General features: G+C 50.5%; 1 protein-coding gene across 2 annotated transcripts in view; it reads left to right on the forward strand.

Annotated features, from left to right (window-relative positions):
- The window catches only part of PPP5C (protein phosphatase 5 catalytic subunit), a 43,818-nt gene extending 16,180 nt beyond the window's left edge, over window positions 1-27,638 (forward strand). Inside the window, exons 3-13 of one of the 2 annotated variants that reach the window (XM_003817491.5) lie at window positions 12,518-12,665; window positions 13,367-13,488; window positions 20,330-20,395; window positions 20,699-20,797; window positions 21,723-21,828; window positions 24,012-24,154; window positions 24,285-24,372; window positions 25,327-25,367; window positions 25,470-25,648; window positions 26,828-26,909; window positions 27,070-27,638. In XM_003817491.5, coding sequence (XP_003817539.1) covers window positions 12,518-12,665; window positions 13,367-13,488; window positions 20,330-20,395; window positions 20,699-20,797; window positions 21,723-21,828; window positions 24,012-24,154; window positions 24,285-24,372; window positions 25,327-25,367; window positions 25,470-25,648; window positions 26,828-26,909; window positions 27,070-27,132 — 1,137 coding nt within the window. In that variant the 3' untranslated portion in view covers window positions 27,133-27,638. Of the gene's footprint in view, window positions 1-12,517; window positions 12,666-13,366; window positions 13,489-20,329; window positions 20,396-20,698; window positions 20,798-21,722; window positions 21,829-24,011; window positions 24,155-24,284; window positions 24,373-25,326; window positions 25,368-25,469; window positions 25,649-26,827 lie in introns of both variants that reach the window. The other variant, XM_063600423.1, reaches the window with a different exon arrangement.
- Window positions 27,639-27,950: the final 312 nt, after the last annotated feature.

Here is a 27,950-nt window from a genome sequence, read left to right on the forward strand (position 1 = left end):
CATGCCATTCCCCTGCCTCAGCCTCCTGAGTACCTGGGACTACAGGTGCCCGCCACCACACCCGGCTAATTTTTTGTATTTTTAGTAGAGATGGGGTTTCACCGTGTTAGCCAGGATGGTCTCGATCTCCTGACCTCGTGATCTGCCTGCCTTGGCCTCCCAAAGTGCTGGGATTACAGGCATGAGCCACTGCCCCCGGCCGCCGACATAGTTTTCATTAAAACAACAATTTTAAACTAGTTTTATTTGCCAAAAGATTTACTCAGGTCATGTGAACTTGGAAAATATTTGGGCTTACTTTCTTTATTTTTTTCTTTTTGAGACGGAGTCTCACTCTGTCGCCAGGCTGGAGTGCAGTGGCGCGATCTCGGCTCACTGCAATCTCTGCCTCCCAGGTTCAAGCGATTCTCCTGCCTCAGCCTCCAAGTAGCTGGGATTGCAGGCACGCACCACCACATCCACCTAATTTTTTCATACTTTTAGTAGAGATGGGGTTTCACCATGTTGGCCAGATGGTCTCCATCTCCTGACCTTGTGATCTGCCCCGCTCAGCCTCCGAAAGTGCTGGGATTACAGGCATGAGCCACTGCACCTGGCCTCGGTTTACCTTCTATTTTGTGAGTGCTCATTTGTCTTTAATTTTGTATCATGTAGATAATATACAAAAACATGTATAGACATAACATATATGTAGACACAACATATAGCACACATGTTGTACACATGTATGTATCGACAAGTTACAGATATCAAGGAGTTCTATGTAAAAGAGAATAGAGCTTTAGACCTGAGAGGAGCCTGTTTACCCACAATGCATGGGGCTCCATGAGGATAAACAGAGGTTCCCTCATGTGATACCAAAGGTGGCAAGAGGAAGGAGGGACAGACAGCGGTACATCAAAGAACAGGACTTAGAGGAGCCAGTCAAGGAGATCTTGTTTTCCATAAAGCAATTAAGTTTTACATTATCCTTGACAAAAATCATGTCAACAAGAAGAAAGAGGGATTGTGTATAGTTAGGAGCAGTTTGAGAAGAGAGGAAATCAGAGAGAACAGAGGCATCAAAAAATATATATATACGTGTGTGTGTATGTGTGTGCATACATATGTAGCCAAATATCAGCTTTTAATCAAGTCAGCTTTTGACTATAGAGCTCTTTAAAAACTTTTAATCAGGTTTTAGCCAGGCAGATAGTAAACATTCGGCCAGATGCAGTGGCTCACCCCTGTAATCCCAGTATTTTGGGAGACCGAGGCAGGAAGATCACTTGAGGTCAGAATCCTGGGCAACATGGCAAGACCTCTTCTCTAGTCTCAAAAAAATGTTTTTAAACAGATAGCAAACCTATCTGTTTCTTGGCTTTCCCTTTCTGAAATTCACATCAAGGAGTTTGCTTTGTGGGAGGTGGGGCATATTTGTTTATTAGAGGTCTAGGGTAATCATTATTTAAAGCTATTTGTCTTTTGTAAATCTTGCAGCAGACAAGTTCAGCAGACAGTTTGAGCATTTAAAGGGTTTTCTGGGGGAGTTTCCTAAAAAAAAAAAATAATTGTACCTTTCAAATCTCTTATGAGATTGCAGCCAGGACAAACAGGAAGTAGGTCTCCATTCGATTTGTCTGGTTCTAAATCCTGCCTTTTCCAATTGTGTGCACAAATACATTAATTTAGGAATTTCAAGACCCTCATTTGGGCCATTGCACTTTGGGGTATCTCACGCCGCTGGGTCCATTTACCTAGGTATTTGCAGGATGGCGCTCCATAGGTATTAGACATAAATCCAGCTGGTGTTTCGGGGCCGAGGCCGGGGGGCTGTCCTTTAAGGGAAAGCTCAGTTTCAATGAGCAGTTTCCTATAATTTTATTTATTTATTTATTTGAGATGGAGTCTTGCTCTGTCACCCAGCCTGGGGTACAGTGGCGCAATCTCAGCTCCCTGCAACCTCCGCCTCCTGGGTTCAAGCAACTCTCTTGCCTCAGTCTCCCAAGTAGCTGGGATTACAGGCATGAGCCACCACGCCCAGCTACTTTTTGTGTTTTTAGTGGAAACGGGGTTTCATGATGTTGGCCAGGCAGGTTTTGAACTCCTGACCTCAAGTAATCTGCCCACCTCGGCCTCCCAAAGTGCTGGGATTACAAGCGTGAGCCACCATGCCCAGCTAATGTTTGTGTTTTTAGTAGAGGCGGGGTTTCACGATGTTGGCCAGGCTGGTTTCAAATGCCTGACCTCAAGTGATCCACCTGTCTCAGCCTCCCAAAGTGCTGGGATTACAGGCGTGAGCCACACACCCAGCCTCCTTTAATTTTAGAATTTCCTTCTCAAAAGTGACCAAGGCCAGGACGGTATATTGGGTCGAGGTGTGCCGCTTTGTGGGTGTCACTCTTCCAGGTGTCACCAGTGAATCGTGAGGCGTGTTCTTATTTGTCTTGGAATCTCTTATCACCTTGTGGCAGCAGAGTGCTTCAGGTATCAGAGTGACCAGTCCCTTATTCATACCTTTCCAGCTAAGCAAGAGTCCTTACTGGTCTTCTTCCTAATGGGAGGCCCTTTAAGACTCCAACACGTCATGCATGGAAAAACGTCCCCATACCTCTGCAAAGTCTCTGGTTGCCTAAAGAATCCAGTGGGTCAAAGGGGGCAATTTTCTCTTCTCTTTGAGGCAAGACGACTTACCCTCATGCAGCTTAGTCAGAAGCAGCTGCAATTTAAAAAGCATGCTGTCTAATTTCAGCCCAGAAGTGCAGCCACCAGTGCCAGAATGCCAGTACTGTGACCCAGGCCTCCTGCTGTGAAGCAGCGGTGGAGAAGGCAGTTTTCTTTTTTTCCCCCTGAAACTCGAATCCCTTGCTCATAGACAAAGATGGAAACCTTCATTCTAGAAAAAGAGAGATAGAAAGAACCACTGAAATAAAGTCTAGACCTCATCTGACAAGAGAGGGGGTCCAGATTCAGGAGCACTCACCCTTTTGCCCCCAGTGAACCTGTGGAGTTGGAGGAACACAGTGGGTTTGTTCTGGTACTGAACATCGAATCCAGGGGCACCCAGTGTCTGAGTGGGTAGCTCTGAACCCTGCTCACAGGGCCAGAAAACATTGACATAACCGAAGAAACTGAGGCAAAATTAACATAGAGTTTATTTGGGCCAGGGTTGAGAGAATTGCAGCCCTGGAAACACTTCAAGTTACCTTGGAAAGAGCACTGGAGAACAAGGGGGAGGCTTGTGGTTTTTGTTTTTTTTTTTAGAGACAGAATCTTACTCTGTCACCCAGGCTAGAGTGCAGTGGCACCATCGTTGCTCACTGCAGCCTCAAACTCCTGGGCTCAAGTGATCCTCCCACCTCAGCCTCCCAAGTAGCTGGGACTGCAGGTGCATGCCACCGTGCCTGGCAAATTTTTTTCTTTATTGTAGAGATGGGGTCTTGCTGTGTTCCCCAGGCTGATCTCGAACTCCTGGACTTCTGCCTCAGCCTCCCAAAGTGCTAGGATTACAGGTGTGAGGCACCATGCCTGGCCTGCTTGAGCTTTTAAAGAAAAAAAGGACAAATGAGAAGAGGGGTGATAATAAAAGGGGTTTTGCAGGAAATATCATTGGTTTACAGAAATAACATTGATTAATAATTGCCCATCCATTGTGGAACTAGAGGGTGTGAGTTACGGTGTCTGTGGTTGGTGGCAGTCTAGAGTCCACGTAGCACGTGGCTTCAGGTGACGAGTACTTCTCTTAAGTGAGAAGTGGGATATGACTGCTGTCCTATTCCAGTGCCTCTCTGGGCCTGATCATTTAAAGGGGCTCACCAGATAACTTTTCTTTCTCATACCCACCCTTTTCGAAGGGACATTGCAATTGGCCACTGTGCTGGGTCTAGGTCATAGGCAGCAAACTAATCTAGCACATGCCTCCCCTTAGATCACTTCCATTCAGATAGGGTGGGGTTACATAGGTGCGGGACTAGTGGGCTATTTTTATCAGCAGGCTATATAACTGCGTTCACTGTTAGCCCCAGTTTCGCCAGATGGTGTGAAAGCACAACCCACTCCCATCCGGCCCTTGGGAATTCTGACAGAAGGTTTAAAAACACAGTTACGGTTTCTTAGGAATTATCCCTGCTTCCAGCACTGTAGATAGAACCTTGGTGCTAGGACCATTACATCAGGTAGGAGAAAGAAAGAGAGAAATAAAATTTATAATCACTGTACCAGCGTATTTCTCCCTTGGCTAGAACTGCAGAGTCACACCAACATCTTCCCCAACCCCTCTTCCCCAGATTCTGCATGTAATGTTGCTGCTCGGGGAATTTGAGAAGATGCTGACAGTTTGAAACAGGGATCAGAAGGTGGCCCACCAGGAGTGAGCTGGAGATGCCCGGTCTCTCTTGGTTTAACATAGAGGACGGGGAATCAAAAGCTTAGGGAAATTGGAATGCTTGAGTGGATTTGTAACTTAAAACCCACTCACCCACACTGGAGGGTCCAGAGAACACACCTTTCACCAATACTTTGAGAAGCAGATTTATGAGGGGGCCCCGGCATCCCTGGTTGCTCCTCTCTGCAAGCTGGACCTTACGGTGGGAACCGCAGTCACTCAGTTGGAAAACTTACATGCAGTGGGAACAATTAGATCCTGGAGAGGCAGGGACCAAGTATCAGCACTCAGTTGCTGAAGGCAAGATGTCTGTCATGGACACAGAAGCAAATCCACAATTAGAATAATCTGACTGTTGCGCCCCAGTCAGAATAAGGGCTTATGGGGGCCTGGTGATGAATGGAGTTTTAGCTCAGGTCCGACTCTCAGTGGGTTGAGTGGGTCCCTGGACCCCTCCTGTGGTTATTTCCCCCGTTCCAGCTGCACAATTGGAATAAATGTACTCAGCAGCTGGCGGAAAATCCCCACGTTGGTTCCCTAAGCTGTGGAGTAAGGGCCATTATGGTGGGAAAGGCTAAATGGAAGCCATAGAGCTGCCTCTACCTAGGAAAATTGTAAATCAAAACAGCAGCACATCCCTGGAAAGATTGTAGAGATTAGTGCCACCATCAGAGACTTGAAAGCTGCAGGGGTGGAGAGCCTTACCACACCCCCACTTCACTCTCCTGTTTGGCCTATGCAGAAGACGGCTGCATCCTGGAGAATGGCAGGGGATTATCGTAAGCTTCACCAGGTGGTGACCCCAGTTGCAGCTGCTGTAGCCTGCGGTTTCATTGCTTGAGCAGGTGAACGCATCTCCTGGACCTGCCATGCAGCTACTCATGTGGCAAGTGTCCTTTCTCCATCCCTGTCCATAAGACCCACCAGAAGCAGTTTGCTTTCAGTTGGCAAGGCCAGTGCCACACCCTTGCTGCCTGCCTCAGGGACATATCAGTCCTTCAGCCCTGGGTTACAGTTTCCCTCACAGGGATCTTTTCTTTTTAAAAAATTAATGAAATTTTTATTAATTTGTTACCTTTTTATTTTAATAGCTTTTGGGGTACCCGTGGTTTTAGTGGCATGGATGAACTGTATAACAGGGATGAACTGTATAGTGGCAGAGTCTGAGATCTTAGTGCACCCGTCACCCGAGTACTGTACACTGCACCCAGTACATAGATTTTACCCCTCACCCCTCCCACCCTCCCCCTTCTAGGTCTCCACTTTCCATTATACCACTCTGTATGCCTTGCATACCCATAGCTTAGTTTCCACTTACAAGTGAGAACATAGAGTGTTTGATTTTCCATTAGTGAGTTATTTCACTTAGAATAATGGCCTCCAACTCCATCCAAGTCTACAAAAGACATTATTTTGCTCTTGTTTACGGTAAAGTAGTATTCCTTCATGGGGATCTTGATCACCCTTCCCTTCTGCAAGCTATCACACTGGTCCACGACACTGATGGCATTTTGCTAATTGGACCTAGTGAGCATGAAGCAGCTACTCTGTACTTATTGGTAAGACAGTGTGGAGTGAGGCAATTCTCCTAATAAACACCCTCTCATATATAGCCACATGCATAGGTACAGTCATGCATTGCTTAACAAGGGGTAGTTTTTGAGAAATGTGTAGTTAGGTGATTTCATTGTGTGAGCATCATAGAGTGTGCTTACACAAACCTAGATGTTACAGCTTACTGCATACACACCTAGGTTATGTGGCATGGCCGAGTGCTCCTAGGCTCCACGCCTGTACAGCATGTTACTTTACTGAATGCTGTGGCAACTGTAGCAAAACAGTAAGTATTTGTGCATCTGAACGTAGAAAAGGGATGGTAAGTCATGGCTTACACCTGTAATCCCAGCACTTTGGGAGGCCGAGTCGGGTGGATCACGAGGTCAGGAGATCAAGACCATCCTGGCCAACACGGTGAAACACCGTCTCTACTAAATATACAAAAAATTAGCCGGGCATGGTGGCAGGTGCCTGTAGTCCTAGCCACTCTGGGGGCTGAGGCAGGAGAATGGCGTGAACCTGGGAGGCAGAGCTTGCAGTGAGCGGACATTGCGCCACTGTACTCCAGCCTGGGTGACAGGGCGAGACTCTGTCTCAAAAAAAAAAAAAAAAAAGATAGGCTGGGCATGGTGGCTCACGCCTGTAATCCCAGCACTTTAGGAGTCTGAGGCGGGCAGATCACGAGGTCAGGAGTTCAGGACCAGCCTGGCCAAGATGGTGAAACCCCATCTCTACTAAAAATACAAAAATTAGCCAGGCGTGGTGGCATGCGCCTGTAATCCCAGCTACTCGGGAGGCTGAGGCAGGAGAATTGCTTGAACCCGGGAGGCGGAGGTTACAGTGAGCCGAGATCAAGCCATTGCACTCCAGCCTGGGCAACAGAGCGAGACTCCGTCTGAAAAAAAAAAAAAAAAGGTAAAATCTAGTACACCTGTTTAGGGCACTTACCATGAATAGAGCTTGCAGGACTGGAAGTTTCACTGGGTGAGTCAGTGCGTGAGTGGTGAGTGAATGTAAGGCTAGGACAGTAATGTGTATGTCTGTAGGCTTCATAAACACTGTACACTAGATTATATTAAATTTATTTTTAAAAGTTTTTGGTTCTTCAATAATAAATTAACCTTAGCTTACTGTAACTTACTTTATAAACTTTTTAATTTTTTAAAACTTTCTCACTTTGTTGTAACAACACTTAGCTTAAAACACACATATACACCTGTACAAAAATATTTTCTTTATATCCTTATTCTGTAAGCTTTTTTCTGTTGAAAAAATATTTCTTTTGCTTTTTAAACTTTTTTGTTAAAAACGAAGACACAAACGCAGACATTAGCCTAGGCCTACGCAGGGTCAGGAGATCAGTATCACTGTCTCCCACCTCCACACCGTGTCCCACTGGAAGGTCCTCTGGGGCTGTCACACGCATAGAGCTGTCATCTAGGGTGACAGTGCCTTCTGGATACCCCTGAAGGACCTGCGTGAGGCCCTTGAGAAGGTGTGGTTCTTTTCAGAAAAATGTCCATGGTGGTTTGCTTGGCTTCTTTTTTCGTCATGGATTTGTGTGAGTAATGGCGTTGTGCTGAGACATTCCCATGGCTGTGCTGTCACCAGGCAATAGGACTATTTCATTGTGTTTATCTTCTGGGACCACACTTGTATATGCGGGCCACTGTTGACTGAACATCATTATACAGCTCATGACTGTGTGTATGTCTCTCTCTCTCTTTTTTTTTTTTTTTTTTTTTTTTGAGACGGGTCTTGCTCTGTCGCCCATGCTGGAGTGCAGTGGCGGGATCTCGGCTCACTGCAAGCTCCGCCTCCCAGGTTCATACCATTCTCCTGCCTCAGCCTCTCTAGTACCTGGGACTATAGGCGCCCGCCACTGTGTCCCGCTAATTTTTTGTATTTTTAGTAGAGATGGGGTTTCACTATGTTAGCCAGGATGGTCTCGATCTCCTGACCTCATGATCCGCCCACCTCGGCCTCCCAAAGTGCTGGGATTACAGGCGTGAGCCACCACGTCCAGCCTGTGTGTGTGTCTCTCTCTCATTGGTTCTGTCTCTCTGGAGAACCCTGACTCTCATGATGGATCTGTCCCTCACGGGGTCCTTTTCCGGAAGACACCACCTACGTTCTTTCCTGTCTATGCTTGGAACTTGGGTGCAGACCTAGGCCGGATCTGGGGGACTCCGTCTGCGCTCCCTAGCCCTTCCTGGGATCTCCTGATTTTTGTTCTGTGGCTTTGGGTTCCTTACATCAGAGTCCAGCACAGTCAGTTAGAAATGCGTGTTGCCTTGCAAGCGGATACTAGTGCCTGTACACCTACAGCATGGATCTGTGAAAGTAACAGGAATAGTCACAACCACTATTTCATCCAGCGCTCACCAGGGCCCAGGTTGTGACCTTCATGCAGTAATAACTCATTTCATCTTCACGGCTACCCTGCGCAGTGGAGACTCTCTTTATCCCTGGTTTATAGGTGAGGAAACCAAGGCCCAGAGGGTAGCTCACTCCACTGAGGTTGCACAGCCAGGAGGTGGCAGCTTTGTCCCAGAGTCAGGCCATAAGCAGGGCAGGCGCAGCGGGTCCGAGTTTCTCGGCACAGCACTCACCCTTAGCTCAGGCAGTGCACCTTGGTGGTCTCTCCTCTGACTTATTATACAGAGAATGCTGGGTATGACTTGCCAAACTCATTCACCAGAAACTAACCCACTAGGGTAAAAACCCTTATGTCAGGCTTCAGGCTGTCACTAGCAGCGGCATTTCCTGCCCTGGAAACCTGACTTCCCCCAGCTGCCTGCATGCCTCAGGCGGGCACGGCTCCCTTCTGGGCTGCTGCTCATTGTCTGCATGTTGGGGATATTCAGAATGCCCTGTTACACCTTGTACTGTGGGTCCACTCCACGTGGGATCTTGATGCTGCTCTATAATCCCTCACCCTCAGTTTTAAAACCCAAGCAGTTCTGAAGAACAGTTGTTCTGGTAAGTTTGGGCAGCTCATTCAGTGGCAAAACCTGACCTGAACTACTAAGAAGCTGCTGATGGTCTTGATTACTCTCCAGTGGCATGTCTGGAGGTTTTGCTGCAGAAATGGCCGTGTGTGTGCTTGTGATTACTAGGTACTGCCCTGGACCTGCCAGGGGTGTCCTATGATAGAGCATGTACACCAAATCATGTGGGTTTTTTTGTATTGTTTTGTTTTGGTTTTTTTTGAGACAGAATCTCACTGTGTTACCCAGGCTGGAGTGTGATGGCACAATCATGACTCACTGCGGCCTTACCTGGGCTCAAGCAATCCTCCCACCTCAGCCCCCCAAAGTAGCTGGGACTACAGGCATGCACCACCACACCTGGCTAATTTTTTTTCTTTTTCTTTTTAGTATTTTTTTCTAGAGATAGGGACTCACTATGTTGTCCAGGCTGGTCTTGAACTCCTGAGCTCAAGTGATCCTCCCACCTCAGCCTCCCACAGTGGTGGGATTATAGGTGTGAGCCACCACACCCGGCCATCTACCAAATCACCTTACTAAAATGCAAAAAATTCCCAATCCCCAAATACACCCAGCCCCCAGGGCTTCTTCGGGGATTGTGAACCTGTGTTACCATTTCACCAGCTCCAGACATCATTACCCATGAGTACTCGCCGCCGAAGATAATGCTTTTAGAAACAACTTGTTTACTTAGCACTGTGGATTCACCTGCAGTTGTAAGAAGTAATGCAGAAATCCCAGTTTTCCCTAAAGGTATATCTGGCATAACTACATAAATATCACAGTCAGAATACTGACCTTGATACAATCCAAATGCCACTTTAAAAAAAAAGTTCAGTGTGAAGTTCTGACCCGGTGGGCCTTCAGGAGCTGAGTCCCTTCTGGTCTGGACTGAATGACCTTCCTCAGGAGCAGGAGCCCAGCAGGGCATCTTCACTGTCCCAGCTAGACCTTGCGTGTCGCAGCAGCTACAGTAGCAGCAGGCCTTGGGATGAGCACTTGCCTGCTGCTGCCTGGCATTAAGTTCTCACGACAATCCTCCAGGGGGTGCTGGCACCACCCCTACTTTCTAGAAACTGAGGGAGGCTTGAGATGTGAGGCCGCCTGTCCTGGCAGGCCTGGATTCAGACCCAGGAGGCCTAGTCCCAGAGCCCAGGCTCATAACCACTGCCCCACGCTGCCTCCCTGGAGGGCATGCGGTGTGCCCCAGGGACGAGAGGCCCAGGCAGGGAGGGGAGGTGGCGGAAGGGGAGCCCATCCCAGCGTGCATGGCGGAAATCAGGAGCCTGGGCTTTGGCGCAGTTTCGCCTGGGAGAGAAGGGAATCCTGGCTTCCTGGGTGGGTGACTTCACCTCCCCGGGCCTTGGTTTTCTTGTCCGTCAGATGAGGATTGTGAAAACACTGCCATGTAGAGGTGCATGGAGGATAAATGAGCAAGTGAATTGCTTACACAATATTAGGCACATAGTAAGTGCTCTAGAAGTGAGCTGTGTATTATTACTGTTGCCGCTGCCACTGTTGGTATTCCCACTCCCTTTCTCCTCCCTGCACTGTCATTGTTTGCCTTCATCTGCCTTCCCAGCCCGCCCACCCCTGGAGAACAGGAGACTGGCGGGGAGGAAATGCTCAGTCACTCATTCATTTCTTTGGAGAAAGAGGGGAAGGGAAATTCATTGACTGCTGCACGCACAGCTATGGCTGAGCCTCAGCCCTGCCCTCACAGGGCCACCTTCCAGTGGGGTGGACAGACCGGTTCCCAGCAGGGCTCACGGCTGGAACAAGGGAGCCCAGGGGCCTTTGGGAGCCCAGAGAGGGTGCCTGACCCAGCCTCTGGGGCTTCCTAGAGGAGGGATCGGTGGGGCTGAGACCTGGAGGAGGAGCTGGAGGTGCAAATGAGGTGCTCTGGGCAGAGGCAGCCTGCACAAAGGCCTGGAGCCAGCATGCCGGGGACATGAGTGGTCTGGCTGGGAGGTATAGAGGGGTGGGAGGAGCCGCATGGGCCAGGCCACATGCTGGTTTGGATGCCAGCCGGGTGTGGGCACATAACCACTCCTCATTGGGAAGGATGCCAGGGGCTGCCTGGCACTGTCTTCCTCCCCTGCCTTACACCCACCCACAGCCCAGGTGGAGCTGCCTGGCAGGGTGCCCTGGGCCTGCCCAGACAGGGAGGAGGCCGTGGCCTGCTGGGCCTGGGCTTTTCTCACCCCGCTTGGCGCACACACCTGTTTCCAGCATGGATGAGCCTCACCCCCTGCTTCTGTCACACCAACCTGCAGGGGTCAGTGGGTGTCTCTGTGGAGGTTTCTGAGTCACGCTGCCAGGCTTTCCACCAGAGGCCACCCGTGCTCCTTGAGGGCCTGCCCTGGGACCTCCCAGTCTGTCCTCTGGCACAGGAGATACGGGGGTCCACTCCTGGGGAGGCTAAGGATGGTGGGCAGGTCAGACGGGGGTCTACGTGACTAAACAGGTGAAGTCACTTGCCCAAAGTCACATGGCAAGTAAGTAGCAGAGCCAGGATCTGAATCCAGCCCCCAAATCCAGTCTGCTTTTCAGGTTAGAAGATCAGAGTTTGCAGGAATCGGGGTAAATAAGGTGGGGGGGCTAGGGCTCCTTTCACTGGGAACTTGCTATGTCCCAAAGCTGAACACCCCATGCCTATCATGTATGATCTGGTCATCAGCGCAGCAGCCCCAGAAGGGGGACCGTGAAGAGCAGTGGGCGCCCACGTGGAATTTCCTTTCACCTGGCACCACTGTGCAGGGTTCACAAGCATTCACCCATGCAGCTCTCCCAGTGGCCCTCTTGAGGGAGATATGGTTCTCAGTCCCACCTCAGAGAGAAACTGAGCCACAGAGAGGCAGACTCACCTGCCTGAGGTCACCCAGCTCATGACTTGCAGAGCTGGGATTTGAACCCGGATTTGAACTCAGGGATCTGTGACCCTCAGTTCCTCTCTTCAGTGGACAAAACAGGGAAATCTTTTGTCCTGGGCCTCCCTAGAGCGTGAGGGAGGGAAGTGACAGCACTCGGTGCTGCTGCCCGCCTGCCCCTGCTGCATGCCGGGCCCCCTGTGTTACTTATTCCTTCCCACAGCCCTGGCAGGGGAGCCCTGTGTCACCTCCCTGTTAGAGATTAGGTAACCTGAGCTTGGGGAGTCCATGTCGTCCAGCAAGTCATTGGCCCTTTGCGTGAGTCTGGGCTGTTCTGTGACCGTAGACCCAGCCGGGCCCTTCCTCTCATGCTCCGCCAGCTTGGTAGTCACCATAGTAGCATCAGGACCTGTGCTTGGGATGCTGCTCACCCCACAGGGATTCTCACAGGGCACCTGAAGCTGAGCCCGCAGTCCTCAGACAGGCAGTTGTTTGATTTTAGCGCACTCATAGCTAAGATTGATGAAGTGCACCCGTGCGGGCAGCTTTGCTGTGCCCAGTTTTGGGGTGCAGAAACCAAGGCTCGGCAGTTAAACACGTCTAGGGTTGCACCATCAGCACCTGGCGCCCAGGCGGTCTGACTTCCACTTTCATGGAACCCAGGGCTGGGCAGCCTGGGGGCAACCGCTGTGCCCCCACCTCAGCCTCAGTGTGCACGCCCCTTCCCTCCCACCCAGGTGGTCAAGGTGAAGCCCCACGACAAGGATGCCAAAATGAAATACCAGGAGTGCAACAAGATCGTGAAGCAGAAGGCCTTTGAGCGGGCCATCGCAGGCGACGAGCACAAGCGCTCCGTGGTGGACTCGCTGGACATCGAGAGCATGAGTGAGTCAGGCCTGGATGCTCCACGCTCCAGCCCAGAACATTCCACACGGACCTTCTCCATTCCCTGGGGGTGGGGTTGGGCTCAGGGGTGGCCCCTTGTTCTGTCCCCAGGCTGCTGTCTATCGCTCCTCTGCCTGTGTTCCAGGGCGCTCCATCCGCAGCCCAAAGCTGGGCCTCACGCTTCCCAGTGAGTGAGATTGGAGAGCCATGGACCCCCTGCCATTTCACGGGCCCTTCCTCCGGGTAGTAGCACAGTCCCCACAGGCTGTGTCTGATTCACCTCTAGGTGCTGAGAAGATCCAAGGGATTGTTCTGGATCATCCCACAGATGATTATTGAGCATCTCCTATGTGCCCGGCACTGTCCTAGACACTAGGGGTACAGCTATGAACAAAACCCTTCCTGTCCACATGGAGCTGATATTCTAGGAGGGAGATAAGATGATGAACAAGTCATGAAATGAATAGTGCTAAGTGCCATAAAACTGAATAGAGTAAAAGGGGGTGGGTGAAGGAAGACAGGGAGGTCAGGAAGAGGCCTCTGGGCCAGACCTGACCCAGGAGGGGACTCTTCACTCACTCTGTCCCTCTCTCGACCTGTGTGTCCAGACCCAAGTTTGCCCCATCCCTGGGAGCGAGACCCCCTTCTCCCTCACAGTGGCTGTGGTCACTGACTCTAGTGTCCCGTTGTTCACACCCTAGCCATTGAGGATGAGTACAGCGGACCCAAGCTTGAAGACGGCAAAGTGACAATCAGTTTCATGAAGGAGCTCATGCAGTGGTACAAGGACCAGAAGAAACTGCACCGGAAATGTGCCTACCAGGTAATGCATCTGTCAGGTACCGGGCACCCGGGAACCCTGGGATGGCATCACAGCACTGCCAGCCGCAGGCACTGAGCAAAACGACAGGAGAAGGGCGGCCATGACAGCCAACACCAAACAGGAGTCGTGTGCCGGACACTGTGCCGAGGGCTTACCACATGATCTCATCTCGTCCCACAGCAGTTTGGGGAGGTGGCAGGCAGTGCCATTTGACAGATGCAGGGACAAAGGGCCAGAGAGGTCAGGTGACTGGCCCAGGGCGAAAGGTGAAGAAGCAGTAGAGTCTGTTGCTTTGAGTTCTCATCCCAGGCTCTTGGGCGTCTGTGGCTGCTGGTTGTTGCAGGTTGTTTGGGACCTGATGGTCGCTCCTAGTCCTGAGACCACCCCCTCCCCGACCCAGGAGGGCAGCTGGCCACAGGGTGTTAACTGGTTGAGTGAGACTCAGGCTCTGGTATCCCATCTGGACAAGGCCCCCTGCCCTGACCTCTCAGGGCTACAGGGACCTTACCATAGTTTTGGGGAACTGCTGAGATCCACCACCTCCTGGGTTGGTTATGAGGATGCGGGACTTCTTGTGAGTCAGGTTGACAGGCAGGTGACTCTTACAGGAGTGTGCAGGCAATATGGGAAGCCGCCATTTGATAGGTCCTAGAGAGCCAAGTGGCCTGGGTTCAAATCTCTACCTTCCCACATACTAGCTGTGTGCCTGTGGGCAGATGGCTTCACCTCTCTGTGCCTTGATTTCCTCCTCTGTACAGTGGAGATAATCATACCGTCTCCACCAAGGACTGTTGTAAGGAGTAACTGCGTGTAATCCACGTCAGTGCTTCGAATAGTGCCTAGCACATGGTTAGAGCTCTGTATGGGTTAGCTGTTGATGATTACGTTGTTAAAGGTGAGACAGGAGGAGGAATGTCCACATTCCTGGTTGTTTTTAATTGAAGTATAATTAATGCACAATAAAATACACAAATCTGAAGTGTCCTGTTAGATGAGTTTTTAGAGTTTTATGTGCCCACTGCCCAAACAAGTTACAGAACATTTCCATCAACTAGAAAGCTCCCTTTGACCCTTTTCTAGTCAGCCCTCACTCCCATCCCAGGGGCAACCACTGATCTGATTTTTCACCACTGTAAATTAATTCTGCCTGGTTTTGAATTTCATGTCAATGTCGTATGGGCTTACAGCGTTTAGTGTCTCTTCTTTCATGTGGCACAATGTGTGTGGGATTCATACATGGATGTTGTGTATATCGGTAGCTCAAGTCCTCCATTGTCTGAACAGCCCATGACTTGTTTATGCAGTCTTCTTTTGAGAGACATTTGGGTTATTTCTACTTTGTAGCTTTTATAAGTATAAGCTGCTATGAACTTCTTGGACAAGTCTCTTTGTGAACATGTTTTCATTGTTCATGTTGAATTTCTCTATTGATTGTCTTTTGTTTCATTGATTTTTCATTCATTATTCTCTATGCATGCTTGAGGTTTAATTTGCTTTCTTCTGGCTTCTGAAGATGGACATTAATGCTGTTAATTTTACATCTTTTCTTCTACACAAAGCATTTAAAACTAAATTTCCTTCCAGGCAGTAAGTTAGCTGCGTCCCATGAATTTTAATATGTCGTATTTTCATTATCATTGAGTTAGAATTGTTTTCTAATTTTCTTTATGGTTTCTGATTTTATCCATAGGTTATTGAGAAGGGTATTGTTTAACTCCCAAACATTTGGGGACTTCTAGATGTTACTGTTACTGATTTCTAATTTGGTCAGACAACACACTCTGGATGATTCCATTGGGGCTATTTTTAGATCTGTCTTGGCAAACATGCAGTATGTACTGGAAAATAATGTGTATTTTGCAGTCGTTAGTCATAGGGCTCTATAAATGTCAATTAGTTCAAGATGGTTGAGACTGCTGTTAAAAATCTTTTATAGCCTATTTTTTTCTAATTGCTCGATCATTTATTGAGGGGGGCTGTTAAAAGCTCCGACTATACTTGTAGATTTGCCTATTTCTCCCTATAATTCTCAATTTTTTGCTTCCTGTATTTTGAAATTTTTATTAGGCACACATTTAGGATTGTTATGCTTTCTTGATGAATTGACTCATTATAATGAAGTGACTTCAGTACTTTTTGGCTTGAAATCCCTGTTTTCTATTAAAATAGTTAAACCAGATTTTTACAGTTAATATTTGCACGCTATAACTTTTCTACCCTTTTGTATTTAACCCATTGGTATCTTTATATTTAAAATGTTTTTCTTATAAACAGCATATACTTGGGTCTTGCCTTTTTATCCAGTTGGACAATCTTTACCTTTTTTTTTTTGAGGTGGAATTTCGCTCTTGTTGCCCAGGTTGGAGTGCAATGGTGTGATCTTGGCTCACTGCAACTTCTGCCTCCTGGATTCAAGCAATTCTCCTGCCTCAGCCTCCAGAGTAGCTAGGATTACAGGCACACGCCACTATACCCAACTAATTTTTGTTTTGTTTTGTTTTTTGAGACGGAGTCTCATTCTGTCACCAGGGTAGAGTGCAGTGGCGCAATCTCAGCTCACTGCAACCTCTGTGTCCCAGGTTCAAGTGATTCTCCTGCCTCAGCCTCCCGAGTAGCTGGGACTACAGGTGTGCACCACCATGCCCAGCTAACTTCTGTATTTTTAGTAGAGATGGGATTGTACCATGTTGGCCAGGATGGTCTCGATCTCTTGACCTCGTGATCCACCTGCCTCAGCCTCCCAAAGTGCTGGAATTACAGGCATGAGCCACCATGCCTGGCCTAATCTTTGTATTTTTAATAGAGACAGGGTTTCACCATGTTGGTCAAGTTGGTCTCAAACTCCTGACCTCAGATAATCCACCCACCTCGGCCTCCTAAGGTGCTGGAATTACAGGTGTCAGCCACCATTCCCAGCCAATCTTTACCTTTTAATTGGAGTGTTTAGTTCATTTATGTTTAACTATCAGCAATCATATGATTGCATTTCAATCTACTGTCTAGATATCTCTTTTCTATATGTCCCATTTGTTTTTTTTTCCCCTTGTTTCTCCTTCTTTGACTTTCTTTTGTGTGAATCAGGAATCTTTTAGCATTTCATCTGTTTCATTGAATTTTTTGTTATACTTTTGAATGTGTGTGGCGAGGGGTGGAGTGTTACATGGTTGCTCTAGAGCAGCCCTTCTCAGCTGAGGCTGTATAGAGAGAATTAAGCCCTAACTCCCTTAGGCATCCATTATATCCGCAGTGAATTAACTCCTCTCCTGTGAATCTGTGTGCTGTCCTTGGGAGAACTGAGCAGATATCACTGGAAATATTTTTTGTGGGGCTTAATCATTTCCCGGAACCCTGGATGAAAAAGGCTGCTCCAAAGATTACAATGTGTAACTTTAACTTGTCCTATTCTACTTTCAAATAATAATATGATACTTAATGGACAATATAAGAATCTTATGGCCTGGGGCAGTGGCTCATGCCTGTAATCCCAGCAGTTTCGGAGTCCAAGGCAGGTGAATCACTTGGGGTCAGGAGTTCCAGACTAGCCTGGTCAACATGGCAAAAACCCCATCTCTACAACCCTGTCTCTACTAAAAATACAAAAATTAGCCAGGCGTGGTGGCACACACTTTTAATCCCAGCTGCTCGAGAGGCTGAGGCAGAAGAATCACTTGAACCCAGGAGGTGGAGGTTGCAGTGAGCCAAGGTCGTGCCACTGCACTCCAGCCTGGGCAACAGAGCAAGACTCCATCTCAAAAGAAAAAAAAAAAGAATCTTACAATATTGTGATTGCTTTTATTTTCTCCCAGCCTTTGTGCTCTTGTCATGCTTATGCATCTGCTATAAATACATTGTTGTCATTTCCTTAAATAGACACTAGTCTTCTAAAGAAATACACGTATGAATACACGGAAAATGTCTTTTATATTTACCCTTTCTCTTAATCCTTGTTTCTCCTTCCATATGTGAGTTTCTATCTGGTATCATGCCCCTTCTGCCTGAGTACTTTTAGTATTTCTTACAGTGCACGTCTGCTGTAGACTAATTCTCTCAGCTTTGGTCTGCCTGAAAATGTTTTTATTTTGTCTTCATTTTTAGGGGTGTCTTTGCTGGATGTAGAGTTCTAGGTTGACATTGTTTCTTTCAGTGCTTTAAATGTGTTTTTTTCCCATTGCCTTTTGACCTCCATTGTTTCTGTGAGAACTCAGCAATCATTCATATCTTTGTTCTATATAGTCTGTTTTTTTCTTCACTGGTTTTAAGATTTTATCTTTGGTTTTTAGTAGTTTGACTATGATGGGCTTTGATGTGCTTTTTTTGAGTCTGTGGGTTAATATCTTTCATTAGTTTTGGAAAGTTCTTAGCCATTATTTCTTATATTTCTTCCCATTTCTGCTCTCCTCTCCGTCTGGAAAACTAATAACATGTTCTTTGATACTATTTGATACTATTCCTTAGATCTTAATGACCTGAATTTTTTTAATTCTTTTCACGATTTTTCCTCTATGTATTTCAGTTCAGATAATTTCAGTTGTCCTTATGGTCACTGATTCTTTGTAACTGCCGTTAAGCCCAAAAAATGAATTATTTATTTCTTACATTCTATTTTTTATTGGTAGCATTTTCATTTAGTTGTGTTTTTTTTAACAGACTTTTCATCTCTGTGTCTCATGTGTTCATGCATGTTGTCCACCTTTTCCACGAAGTCCTTTCACACATTTACCATGGTTATCTTAAAGTCTCTGTCTGATAGTTCCATCATCTGGTTCATCTCTGAGTCTGCTCTGTTACCAGTTCTTCATGTGTTTTACAATTTTATTGTATGCCAGCTATTTTGTATAAAAGAACATTAGAGACTGAGGTAAATAAAGTTTTTCCTCAGAAAATGGCACACTTAGGCTGGGCACCATGGCTCAGGCCTGTAATCCTAGCACTTTGGGAGGCCAAGGTGGGCAGATCGCTTGAGCCCAGTAGTTCAAGACCAGCCTGGGCAACTTGGAGAAACCCCACCTCTACAAAAAAAATACAAAAATTAGCCAGGCATGGTGGTTGGCACCTGTAGTCCTAGCTACTTGGGAGGCTGAGTGGGGAGGATCACCTGAGCCTGGGAGGTTGAGGCTGCAGTGAACTGTGATCGAGCCACTGCACTCCAGCCTGGGTGACAGAGTGAGACCCTGTCTTAAAACAAATAAACAAATAAGAAAATGGTACACATTTCTCCTGTTGAGCCACAAGAGGGAGGGGCTGTGTGAACCTCATCTGTAGTTTAGGGGCAGCTTTTATTGGAGTTTCTTTACCACCGGCTTTAAATGTGTTCAGAGTAGAATTAGGACTTTCCCTTCAGCAGAGCTTGGGATCTTAGCCCTGGCAGAATTCCAGGGATGTCTTTATGTTTTAAAGTCGCCAGCTTTTGGAACTGTGGGAGGCCTCTGGTATTCAGCCCTGCCGCTAGACTGTGGGGCCACTGGGGTGCTCTCCGCTCCCCAGTCTCGCCCCCACTTCTGTACCTCAGGAGGTTTCTCTGCACCTCACTCCCTCGCGCCCAACCTTCCATGAAGCCCATGTGAGGGAGTTGGCAGGGGGCAGAGGCGGGCTGTGCTGGGGCTCCCTGGAGTCCTCATCTGTCACGCCAGTCCCCACGCGGTCATGAACTTCCACTCATTTCCCTTCATGCAGGGCATCCCGCCCTGCTGCCTCGCACCAGGGTGAAAGCTGTGGGCTCCTTCCCCAAGGAAGGGCTCGTCCTGTCTGCATTTTGATTAATTTAGGTCCCTTTGCATTGCCAGCTCTCAGATGGCTTTACCTTTGATTTTGTTGCTTGTTTGGCTTGTTTTCATCTTTAGGGCGAGACAGTCTTTTGTAACTTTTCTACCTTCTGACTAGAAGTGGATGCCGCCTGCATTTTCTTAACACCTTTTTCCCCAGCTTATTTTGGAAATCGTCAGACCTACAGAGAGCTGAAAGAACAGTACAGTTAACATCTGTCCACCCTTCACACAGATTCACCACTTGTGAACATTTTAATGCATTAACTTTATGTGTCTGTCTACTTATTTATGCATTTGTATGTGTATACTTTTTCCTTTTTTTTCCCCTAACCCATTTGAGAGTAAGTTGCAGCCATCATAACCTGGATCTCCCCAAAAACAAAGACGTCCTCTTGTGTGACCACAGTTGAATTGTCCTACCTTAGAAATTCATCATCGATGTGATAATACTGACTAAGGTAGACAGTCCACAGGCCATCCGGAAAATCTGGAAACATTGACAAATATGCATGTCATTGTCAAGGTCATCTCCAATCTGTGAAAAATAAATCATCTGCATTTCTAGACATCTATTAGTATTTTAATTCTCCCCAGCTCTCCCCAAAACATCCTTTTTAGCTGCTTTTAAAAAATTCAGCGTCCGTTGAAAGCACCAGTGTTGCCTATGACCTGCCTTTTTACCTCTTTTTACCTAGAAAGTCTCACTTCTTTTTTGGGAGACTCTTTTATGACAGTGACATTGCGCTGTGTCCAGGCCAGTTCTTTTATAAAATGTTCTACGATCTGGATTCATGCATGTATTTCCACATGATGCTGAGTATTTTAAGATAATTCAAGAATCAGGTTTTCGTATGAAACGATCGCAATGCTTCGGCACTGCACAGGCCACAGAAGCCTGCGGCTGCCTCCGGCCCCGCCTGCTCCCGCTCCCCCAGGCCTGCCCTGCCCTTTTTCTTCTCTTCCTGCTTCTCCCTCGCCCTCAGCCCAGCAGCGTCTCATGGGCAGTCCAGGCTTTCGGGGCCGGGTTGGGCAGCAGCCCCTGCAGCCGGTCCCACTGAGTCTGCCCTGCCTTCCAGATTCTGGTACAGGTCAAAGAGGTCCTCTCCAAGCTGAGCACGCTCGTGGAAACCACACTCAAAGAGGTGCGCGTTGTGGGGCAGTGCGGGGAGGGCCAGCGGGGGTGGGCTCTCTGGCTGGGGAGGGGCCACAGAGCTCAGGAACTCACGGATCCACCTCCCTCTCTCCCTCACACCCCACCCCTGTGCCTTTCCTCCTGAATATCCCATTTCTCTCCTGGCCTCTTGGTCTTCGTTTGTGTTCCCTGCTTGTGTCTCTTGCATGATTCTTCTTGGTCTACTGTGAACTCTTACCCTTCCCCTCACCTCTGCCCCCTCCCCACGTCTCTCTCTGGGCCCCTCCCTCTCCGCTGGCCTCTTTTCTTTCAGACAGAGAAGATTACAGTATGCGGGGACACCCATGGCCAGTTCTATGACCTCCTCAACATATTCGAGCTCAACGGTTTACCCTCGGAGACCAACCCCTATGTATCCTTCTCAGCAGAGCCACCCTCTCCCCACCTCCACCCCCAGCCGCAGCCTCAGGTCTGCACAGAGTGGGAGGAGCCCCTGCCAGGAAAAGACATGACCTTGGAAAGGAGAGGCCTGGCCACGCTGGGGCACCAAGGTGTGGGTGGAGCTGCAGGCTGGCCATGCACCCCAGGCTCCAGGCTCGGACAGGCCTGGGCCAACACCCACCTGCTGTGTGACCTGAGCTGGTAGCTCCGTCTCTCTGGGTCTTGGCTTGTCTTCGTCTGCCTCAGGATCGCATTTGAATGGCACCTGGCACTGGCCATACTTGGGTCCATCCTGGCTTTGCCACTTCCCAGCTGTGTGACCGAAGCAGGTTACTTCACTGCTTGGTGTCACAGTTTCCCCATTTGCAAAGAGGGATAATAATACGTGCAACCTTGTTACTCAGCAGTTACTGAGAGGATAGGTTAAGAACAGGGCCTGGCCCACGCTTGATACTATCTAAGTATTTCCCCGTATTATGGTATCTGCTTGATGAATGGCCACTTGTAGGGCCACTAGGCCTATGCATTGTTGAGTGGGAGGGCCCGTGTCCCATCTCCCCCGTGGCTCCAGGCCTCTCTGAGGAGAGCTGAAGGAGGTGGACTGACTAGTCCCTGCACCTCCCCACCACTGGCTTTCCGGGAGACAAGAGGCAGGGTCCTCAGTGCCATACTACTGAGGCTCAGCGGCCAAGCTCTGGCTGGAGCCACAGTGAGGAAAGGATTAGAAACCCAGATCCCTTGAGCCCTGCCAAGTCCTCACTCCTTGGGAGGTGCTGACAGGAGGCTTGAGGCCAGGCAGGAGCAGCCCATCTGGCCCATCTTCTGCCACCACCCCCAACCCCACCGCACCGCACCCCTTCCCCTCCACGCTTGCCATGTTTTCCTCAGCAGGACAGATATTTAATGGTGACTTCGTGGACCGAGGCTCCTTCTCTGTAGAAGTGATCCTCACCCTTTTCGGCTTCAAGCTCCTGTACCCAGATCACTTTCACCTACTTCGAGGTGAGCTGGGAAGTGACAAGGTTTGGGTTCATTGTGGGGTCCTGAGTGGGGCACTCACTCTGCAAGGATAATAGTTGCAGCTGTATTTATTTTGTGGACTCGGAGATCATGCACAGGGCGGCCTTTTAAGATTGAGTATGTAGTGCACTGCACAATAGCATCACACCAAAGGATTCGTTTACATCATAGATAGTGTAGAAATGGATGTTTACTCTGACCATTTTTCAGCAGATGGCAAACAAGGGTGTGAGGATGGGCCCCTTTTTCTAATTTGCACAAGGGCAATGAAACAGGCTTCTGGGTGGCCCTAAATCTGACACTAAAGCTGAGTGACTGAGTGAACAGACCAGGGCTTGAGGGTGGGAGTAAGGAGACTGTTGACGAGGCAGTTGTGCCCCCTCAGATTCAGGCTTGGTGTCAGATTTGGGTTCTCTTGATTGAAGTAGAGCCTGGAGCTGAGTGTGCTGGTTCACACCTGTAATTCCAGCACTTTGGAAGGCCGAGGTAGGAGGATCACTTCAGCCCAGGAGTTTGAGACCAGCCTGGGCAACACAGTGAGACTTTGTCTCCAGTAAACATTTTTTTAAAAGGCCAGGCGCAGTGGCTTATGCCTGTAATCCCAGCATTTTGGGAGGCCAAGGCAGGTGGATCATCTGAGGTCAAGAGTTCGAGACCAGCCTGTCCAATGTGGTGAAACCCCGTCTCTACTAAAAATACAAAAATTAGCCGGGCATGATGGTACACGCCTGTAATCCCAGCTGCCTGGGAGGCTGAGGCAGGAGAATCGCTTGAACCCAGGAGGCACATGTTGCAATGAGCCGAGATTGCACCACTGCACTCCAGCCTAGTCGATAGAGTGAGACTCAGTCTAAAAAAAAAAAAAAAAGCCAGGCATGGTGGCACCGTGCACCTGTAGTCTCAGCTTCTTGGGTGGCCAAAGTGGAAGGACTGCTTGAGCCCAGGAGTGTGAGGCTGCAGTGAGCCATGATCACACCGCTGCACTCCAGCGTGGGCAACAGAGCAAGACCCTGTCTCTTTGAAAAAAAAAAAAAAAAGTAAGAAACTTGAAGTAGAGCCCAGAGTATTTGCTGGAGGAACAGACACAGGTGTGAGACAAAGAGGGAACGAAAGGGGCCCTCTAGGGTTTTGGCCGGAGTATCTGGAGGGCTAGGGCTGCCAGTGACGAAGACGGGAACATGTAGAGCAGGGTGTGGCCAGGAGCTGAGGAGCTCCCCTTTGGATGTGGCTGAGATCAGGAGACATGGGATGTGGGTGGGGTTCCAAGGGGTGTTGAAAATGTAGGTTTCTTGGTGTCCAGATGAGATTAGACAAGAGGAGCTCACCGGGATGTGAGGGCCACACAGGGGAGGCCCTGCCCATGGCGGGGTCGGGGTGAGTTGGGAGGTGAGTGATAGGCTGGGGCGAAGCCTGCATGCCCGTGTCCCTGGGCTCACAGGGTTCACGCAGCAGTGTCCAGCACAGGGTCAAAGCTCAGGAAGCCCCACTGTGGGCCTCGTTGCAGGAGGCAACAAGTGCTCAGGCCGAGGAGTCGGACAAGCAGAGTCTGAGCAGATGCGAGACTGGGCAGCCTTCTCCTTGCCCCCAAGCTCTGGAAGGGAAGAAGGAGGCCGGGTGCTTGTGTCTGAGACAGAAGGATGGAGCTCAGGGTGGGGTGGGCTAGGGCACATGTTCTGTAGATGGGCCTACTTTTTGGTTTTGAGACGGTCTTGCTTTGCTCTGTTGCCCAGGCTGGAGTGCAGTAGCATGAGTATAGCTCACTGCAGCCTCCGCTTCATGGGCTCAAGTGATCCTCTGGCCTCAGCCTCCCAAGTAGCTGGCACTACAGGCACGCACCACCATGCCCAGCTAATTTTTAAAATTGTTTTATAGAGAGGTCTCAGTATATTGCCCAGGCTGGTCTCAAATTGCTGGGCTCAAGCAGTTCTGCCTTGGCTTCCCAAAGTGCTGGAATTACAGGCGTGAGCCATGGTGCCTAGCCATGGACCTACTTTTTGTCAAGATTCCCCCCTTGGTACCTCCAGTCTGGAAGGCACCGCAGTGGGAAGTGCGAGGCCCATGGGGGCAAGGGACACATGCACAGTTCTGGGCCTTGAGGGTGCCAGGCTGGAGGACACTGATGTACCTGGAGGCTGAGCTTTCTCTTCTGTCCCCGTGTTGGCCAGGCAACCACGAGACAGACAACATGAACCAGATCTACGGTTTCGAGGGTGAGGTGAAGGCCAAGTACACAGCCCAGATGTACGAGCTCTTTAGCGAGGTGTTCGAGTGGCTCCCGTTGGCCCAGTGCATCAACGGCAAAGTGCTGGTGAGGACGGCGCGAGCCCCAAGTGTGGGTTCCCCACCCAGCCACACCTGGGCAGATATGCTGGTGAAGGAAGTTGGGGCCTGTGGGTGGGTGGCACCTTCCCTCACAGCGGCATCCCCCATCTCCCCAGATCATGCACGGAGGCCTGTTCAGTGAAGACGGTGTCACCCTGGACGACATCCGGAAAATTGAGCGGAATCGACAACCCCCAGATTCAGGTGAGCAGCGCGGGGCCAGGTATCTCCAGCAGAAAGGGGCAGCCTGGGCTGAGCTCTCCCCCACAACCCAGCCCTGCCTCAGAGGATGGGCTTTGTGCCCTTGGCAAGAAACAGCGGGTCTGAGCCTCAGGTTCCTCACCTGCGACTTGGGCCAGTGCACCTCCTTCATGGGGCTGTGATGGCAAGCACGGTCGTGACCATGGTGCGGGGCGAAGGCACGGTGACCGCCGAGCACACCTGTCCTTATTTATTTGTGAGTTCAGCTGTGGAACCCTGGAAGGAGGGGAGGTCTTGGGGCTCCTGTCCTAGTGACGGGCACACTTCAGAGAGTTCACCCACAGGTGCACACACACATGCACACTGTGAGTGCTGCAGAGGACATGGATTGGGTGGGCTGGTGCCGGGTGCTCAGGAAGGCCTCTCCAGGGAGGCGAGGTTTGAGCTGACACTGCGGGAAGCAGAGGCACCTGCCATGCACAGAGCCTGGCGAGCATATTCCAGGCTTGAGGAGGGGTCCTAAGGCAGGGAGAAGTTGGCGAGTGGGCAGGGCTGTGCTTTGAGGGCTGACATTGGACATGGGGTTCACTGGGCCCAAATCCTATGGCGCTTTACAGGCCCCAGTGAGGAACTTTGTTCCTAGGGCAGTGCGGAGCCACCAAAGGCTTTGAGTGGGAGAGGGGCCTGATCTGAATAGTGACATTGAAAGCTCTGTCTGGCTTCGGGGTCACAGGGGATTGAATGGGGTCTGGAGGGCAGATCAGCAGAGAGGGTGGGGGTGGCTCAGAATCACAGTCGCCTGTCCTGAATGTCCATGTCCATGCTGGATGTCCCCTGCCCAACACCCACCCAGGCGGGGCTGTGGGGTCAGCACCTGGCCGGGCCAGGTGGCGGCCTGTGAGTGACCACCCCCGGGGAGGTGGACGGGTCCCTAATGTTTCCCTCGCTCCCCACCAGGGCCCATGTGTGACCTGCTCTGGTCAGATCCACAGCCGCAGGTGAGTCTAGGGTGGGGGGCACGGCCGGCGGGTGTGGGCTGTGGCAGCAGGTGGAGGCAGACAGTCACCCTGAACCCGTCTCTCCCTTCTGCCCACCCTCAGAACGGGCGCTCGGTCAGCAAGCGGGGCGTGAGCTGTCAGTTTGGGCCTGACGTCACCAAGGCCTTCTTGGAAGAGAACAACCTGGACTATATCATCCGCAGCCACGAAGTCAAGGCTGAGGGCTACGAGGTGGCTCACGGAGGCCGCTGTGTCACCGTCTTCTCTGCCCCCAACTACTGGTATGTCTTTGCCTTTCCCACCCAGGGCCTCTACCAAGCCATGGGTTTTTGTCTTGGTTTTTGTTTTGCCTTTTTATGATGGTACATTTCAAAGACAGGCAAGAGCAGATAAAAGAACATGACGAACACCCCCGTATGTGTCACCCACCCATGCAGCACCAGTGGGGCCAGCCTGTGGGTGCTGACCAGCTGCCCTGTGTTACAGCAAGCCCCTGGCACTTCACCTTTCTCCCACTGATTGCCCAGCACTTTTCAGAAGGAAAGGGATCTTTTTCTTAACCACAATATCGTGTTTACACTTTTGAGTGCTGGCTGGGCATGGTGGCTCACGCCTATAATCCCAGCACTTTGGGAGGCCAAGGTGGGCGGATCACCTGAGGTCAGGAGTTTGAGACCAGCCTGGCCAACATGGTTAAATCCCATCTCTACTAAAAATACAAAAATTAGCAGGGCGTGGTGGCGCACACCCGTAATCCCAGCTACTCAGGAGGCTGAGTCAGGAGAATTGTTCGAACCCGGGAGGTAGAGGTTGCAGTGAGCTGAGATTGCACCACTGCATTCCAGCCTGGGCAAGAGTAAGACTCCATCTCAAAACACACACACACACGAGTGCTGATCCCTTGCCCCCACCCGAATCCTGCCAAGTTCTCTTTCTCCTGGTCTCTCCTAAGTGTCTTTTCCAGCTGACTTCTTCCAGACAGGACCTAAACAAGGACATTTTCAGTCTCTTTGCCTGTGAGTTCCCTGTCTCTCCCCACCTGCATCATTTATTTGTTGAAGAATAGGTTACTGCCTGCTGTACGAGTCACCTGTGTCCTGGACTAGGCTGACTGCATCCCCGTGGTGCCGTGTGACATGTTCCTCTGTTCCCTGCATCTCCGGGTGGGCAAAGCTAGAAGCGTGGTCAGATTCCTAGTGGGGTCTGGCGAGCATCCACCTCCATGAGCTATGCCCTGCCCCTTCCTGCTCCTGCTTCCCTCACTCCCACCCTCTTTTCCCTATCCCCATCCTCCTGCCCCTCCCATTCTTTCCCCTGGATTCGTCTTTCCCATCTCTGTCTCTCTGTCCATCTGTGTCTGTTGTGGCTCTGTCCCTCCCTCTGTCCCTTCTTGCCCAGCCCTTCCTTCTCTTAACCCACCAGCCCTGACCACACTGTCCACTCTGCTCCTGTCCCTGCAGCGACCAGATGGGGAACAAAGCCTCCTACATCCACCTCCAGGGCTCCGACCTACGGCCTCAGTTCCACCAGTTCACAGCAGTGGTGAGTCACCCCTCAGGGCCCCCGCCCCTCCCATCCCGGCCTGGGGACAAGGAGGCTGAGACCCTGGTAAGGGGCAGGGGTAGGTTCTGCTGGTGGGTGCTCTGGGTGCTCAGGGGCTCTGTTCTGACTTCTGTCCATCCCACCTGCCCTGGTCCCACAGCCTCATCCCAACGTCAAGCCCATGGCCTATGCCAACACGCTGCTGCAGCTAGGAATGATGTGAGGTGACGGGCGGGGCGGCCTGCATCCCAGGGCCCCTCCACTCCCACCCGACCCAGGCCCCAGGCCAGGGGCAGAGCAGGCCCCGCCCCAGGGCAATGTTGGACCCCCTTTTACTTTGTAAAGTTTGTATTTATTCCCCTTTAGGTTTGCAGAGGGGGTAGGGGCAGAGTCAGGGGCTGGCCAGAGGGTCTGCTCCCTGGACAGAGAGGAAGGAGGTGGAGCAGCTGGGGCTGGGGGCACAGCCCGGGCATTCTGTGGGGAGGCCGTTCTCGGGGTGGGGTGGGGCCGAGTGGCTGCCCTGCCCCCCTCATTTGCATGGCTCGTCCCCCACTCAAGCAATAGGGCCCCGCCATAGGAAGACCCCCAGAGAGAGGGTCAGCAGGGGGGCCCCGCCTGCGCCTCCCCTCCTATAGCCCCATGGTGGGGCTAGGCTGGGGCTCACCCCCCTCCCCAGCTATTTTATGTCTGTAATTAAATATGTTAAAATAAAGTCATTATCGGAAGTCAGCTTGTCTCTGGATGGTGGAGCCGAAGGAGCTGCCCGGGTTGGGTTACGCCTGCTCAGGAGATCCGGAGGGTGGGGAGGCCGCAAAGTCCCGCTGGCCGGGCCCACCCAGCTCTGGGCTGACCGCCCAAGTGGCCTCTGCCTCTGCCCAGCACCGTGGGCTCCTGGGGAGAGTTCTGCCTCCTGGGTGGGGCGATGAGGCCAGCACTGAGTGGAGCGGAGCGGAAGCTGAGGCATAGCCTCATCCTTTGCTGGCTCCAGCAACAAGCATGACAGTGCCGCTCCCTGCTCACGGCTCAGGGTAGGCCCAGCAG

The sequence above is a fragment of the Pan paniscus genome, chromosome 20, assembly GCF_029289425.2.
Source record: "Pan paniscus chromosome 20, NHGRI_mPanPan1-v2.0_pri, whole genome shotgun sequence".
Taxonomy (NCBI): Eukaryota; Metazoa; Chordata; class Mammalia; order Primates; family Hominidae; genus Pan; species Pan paniscus.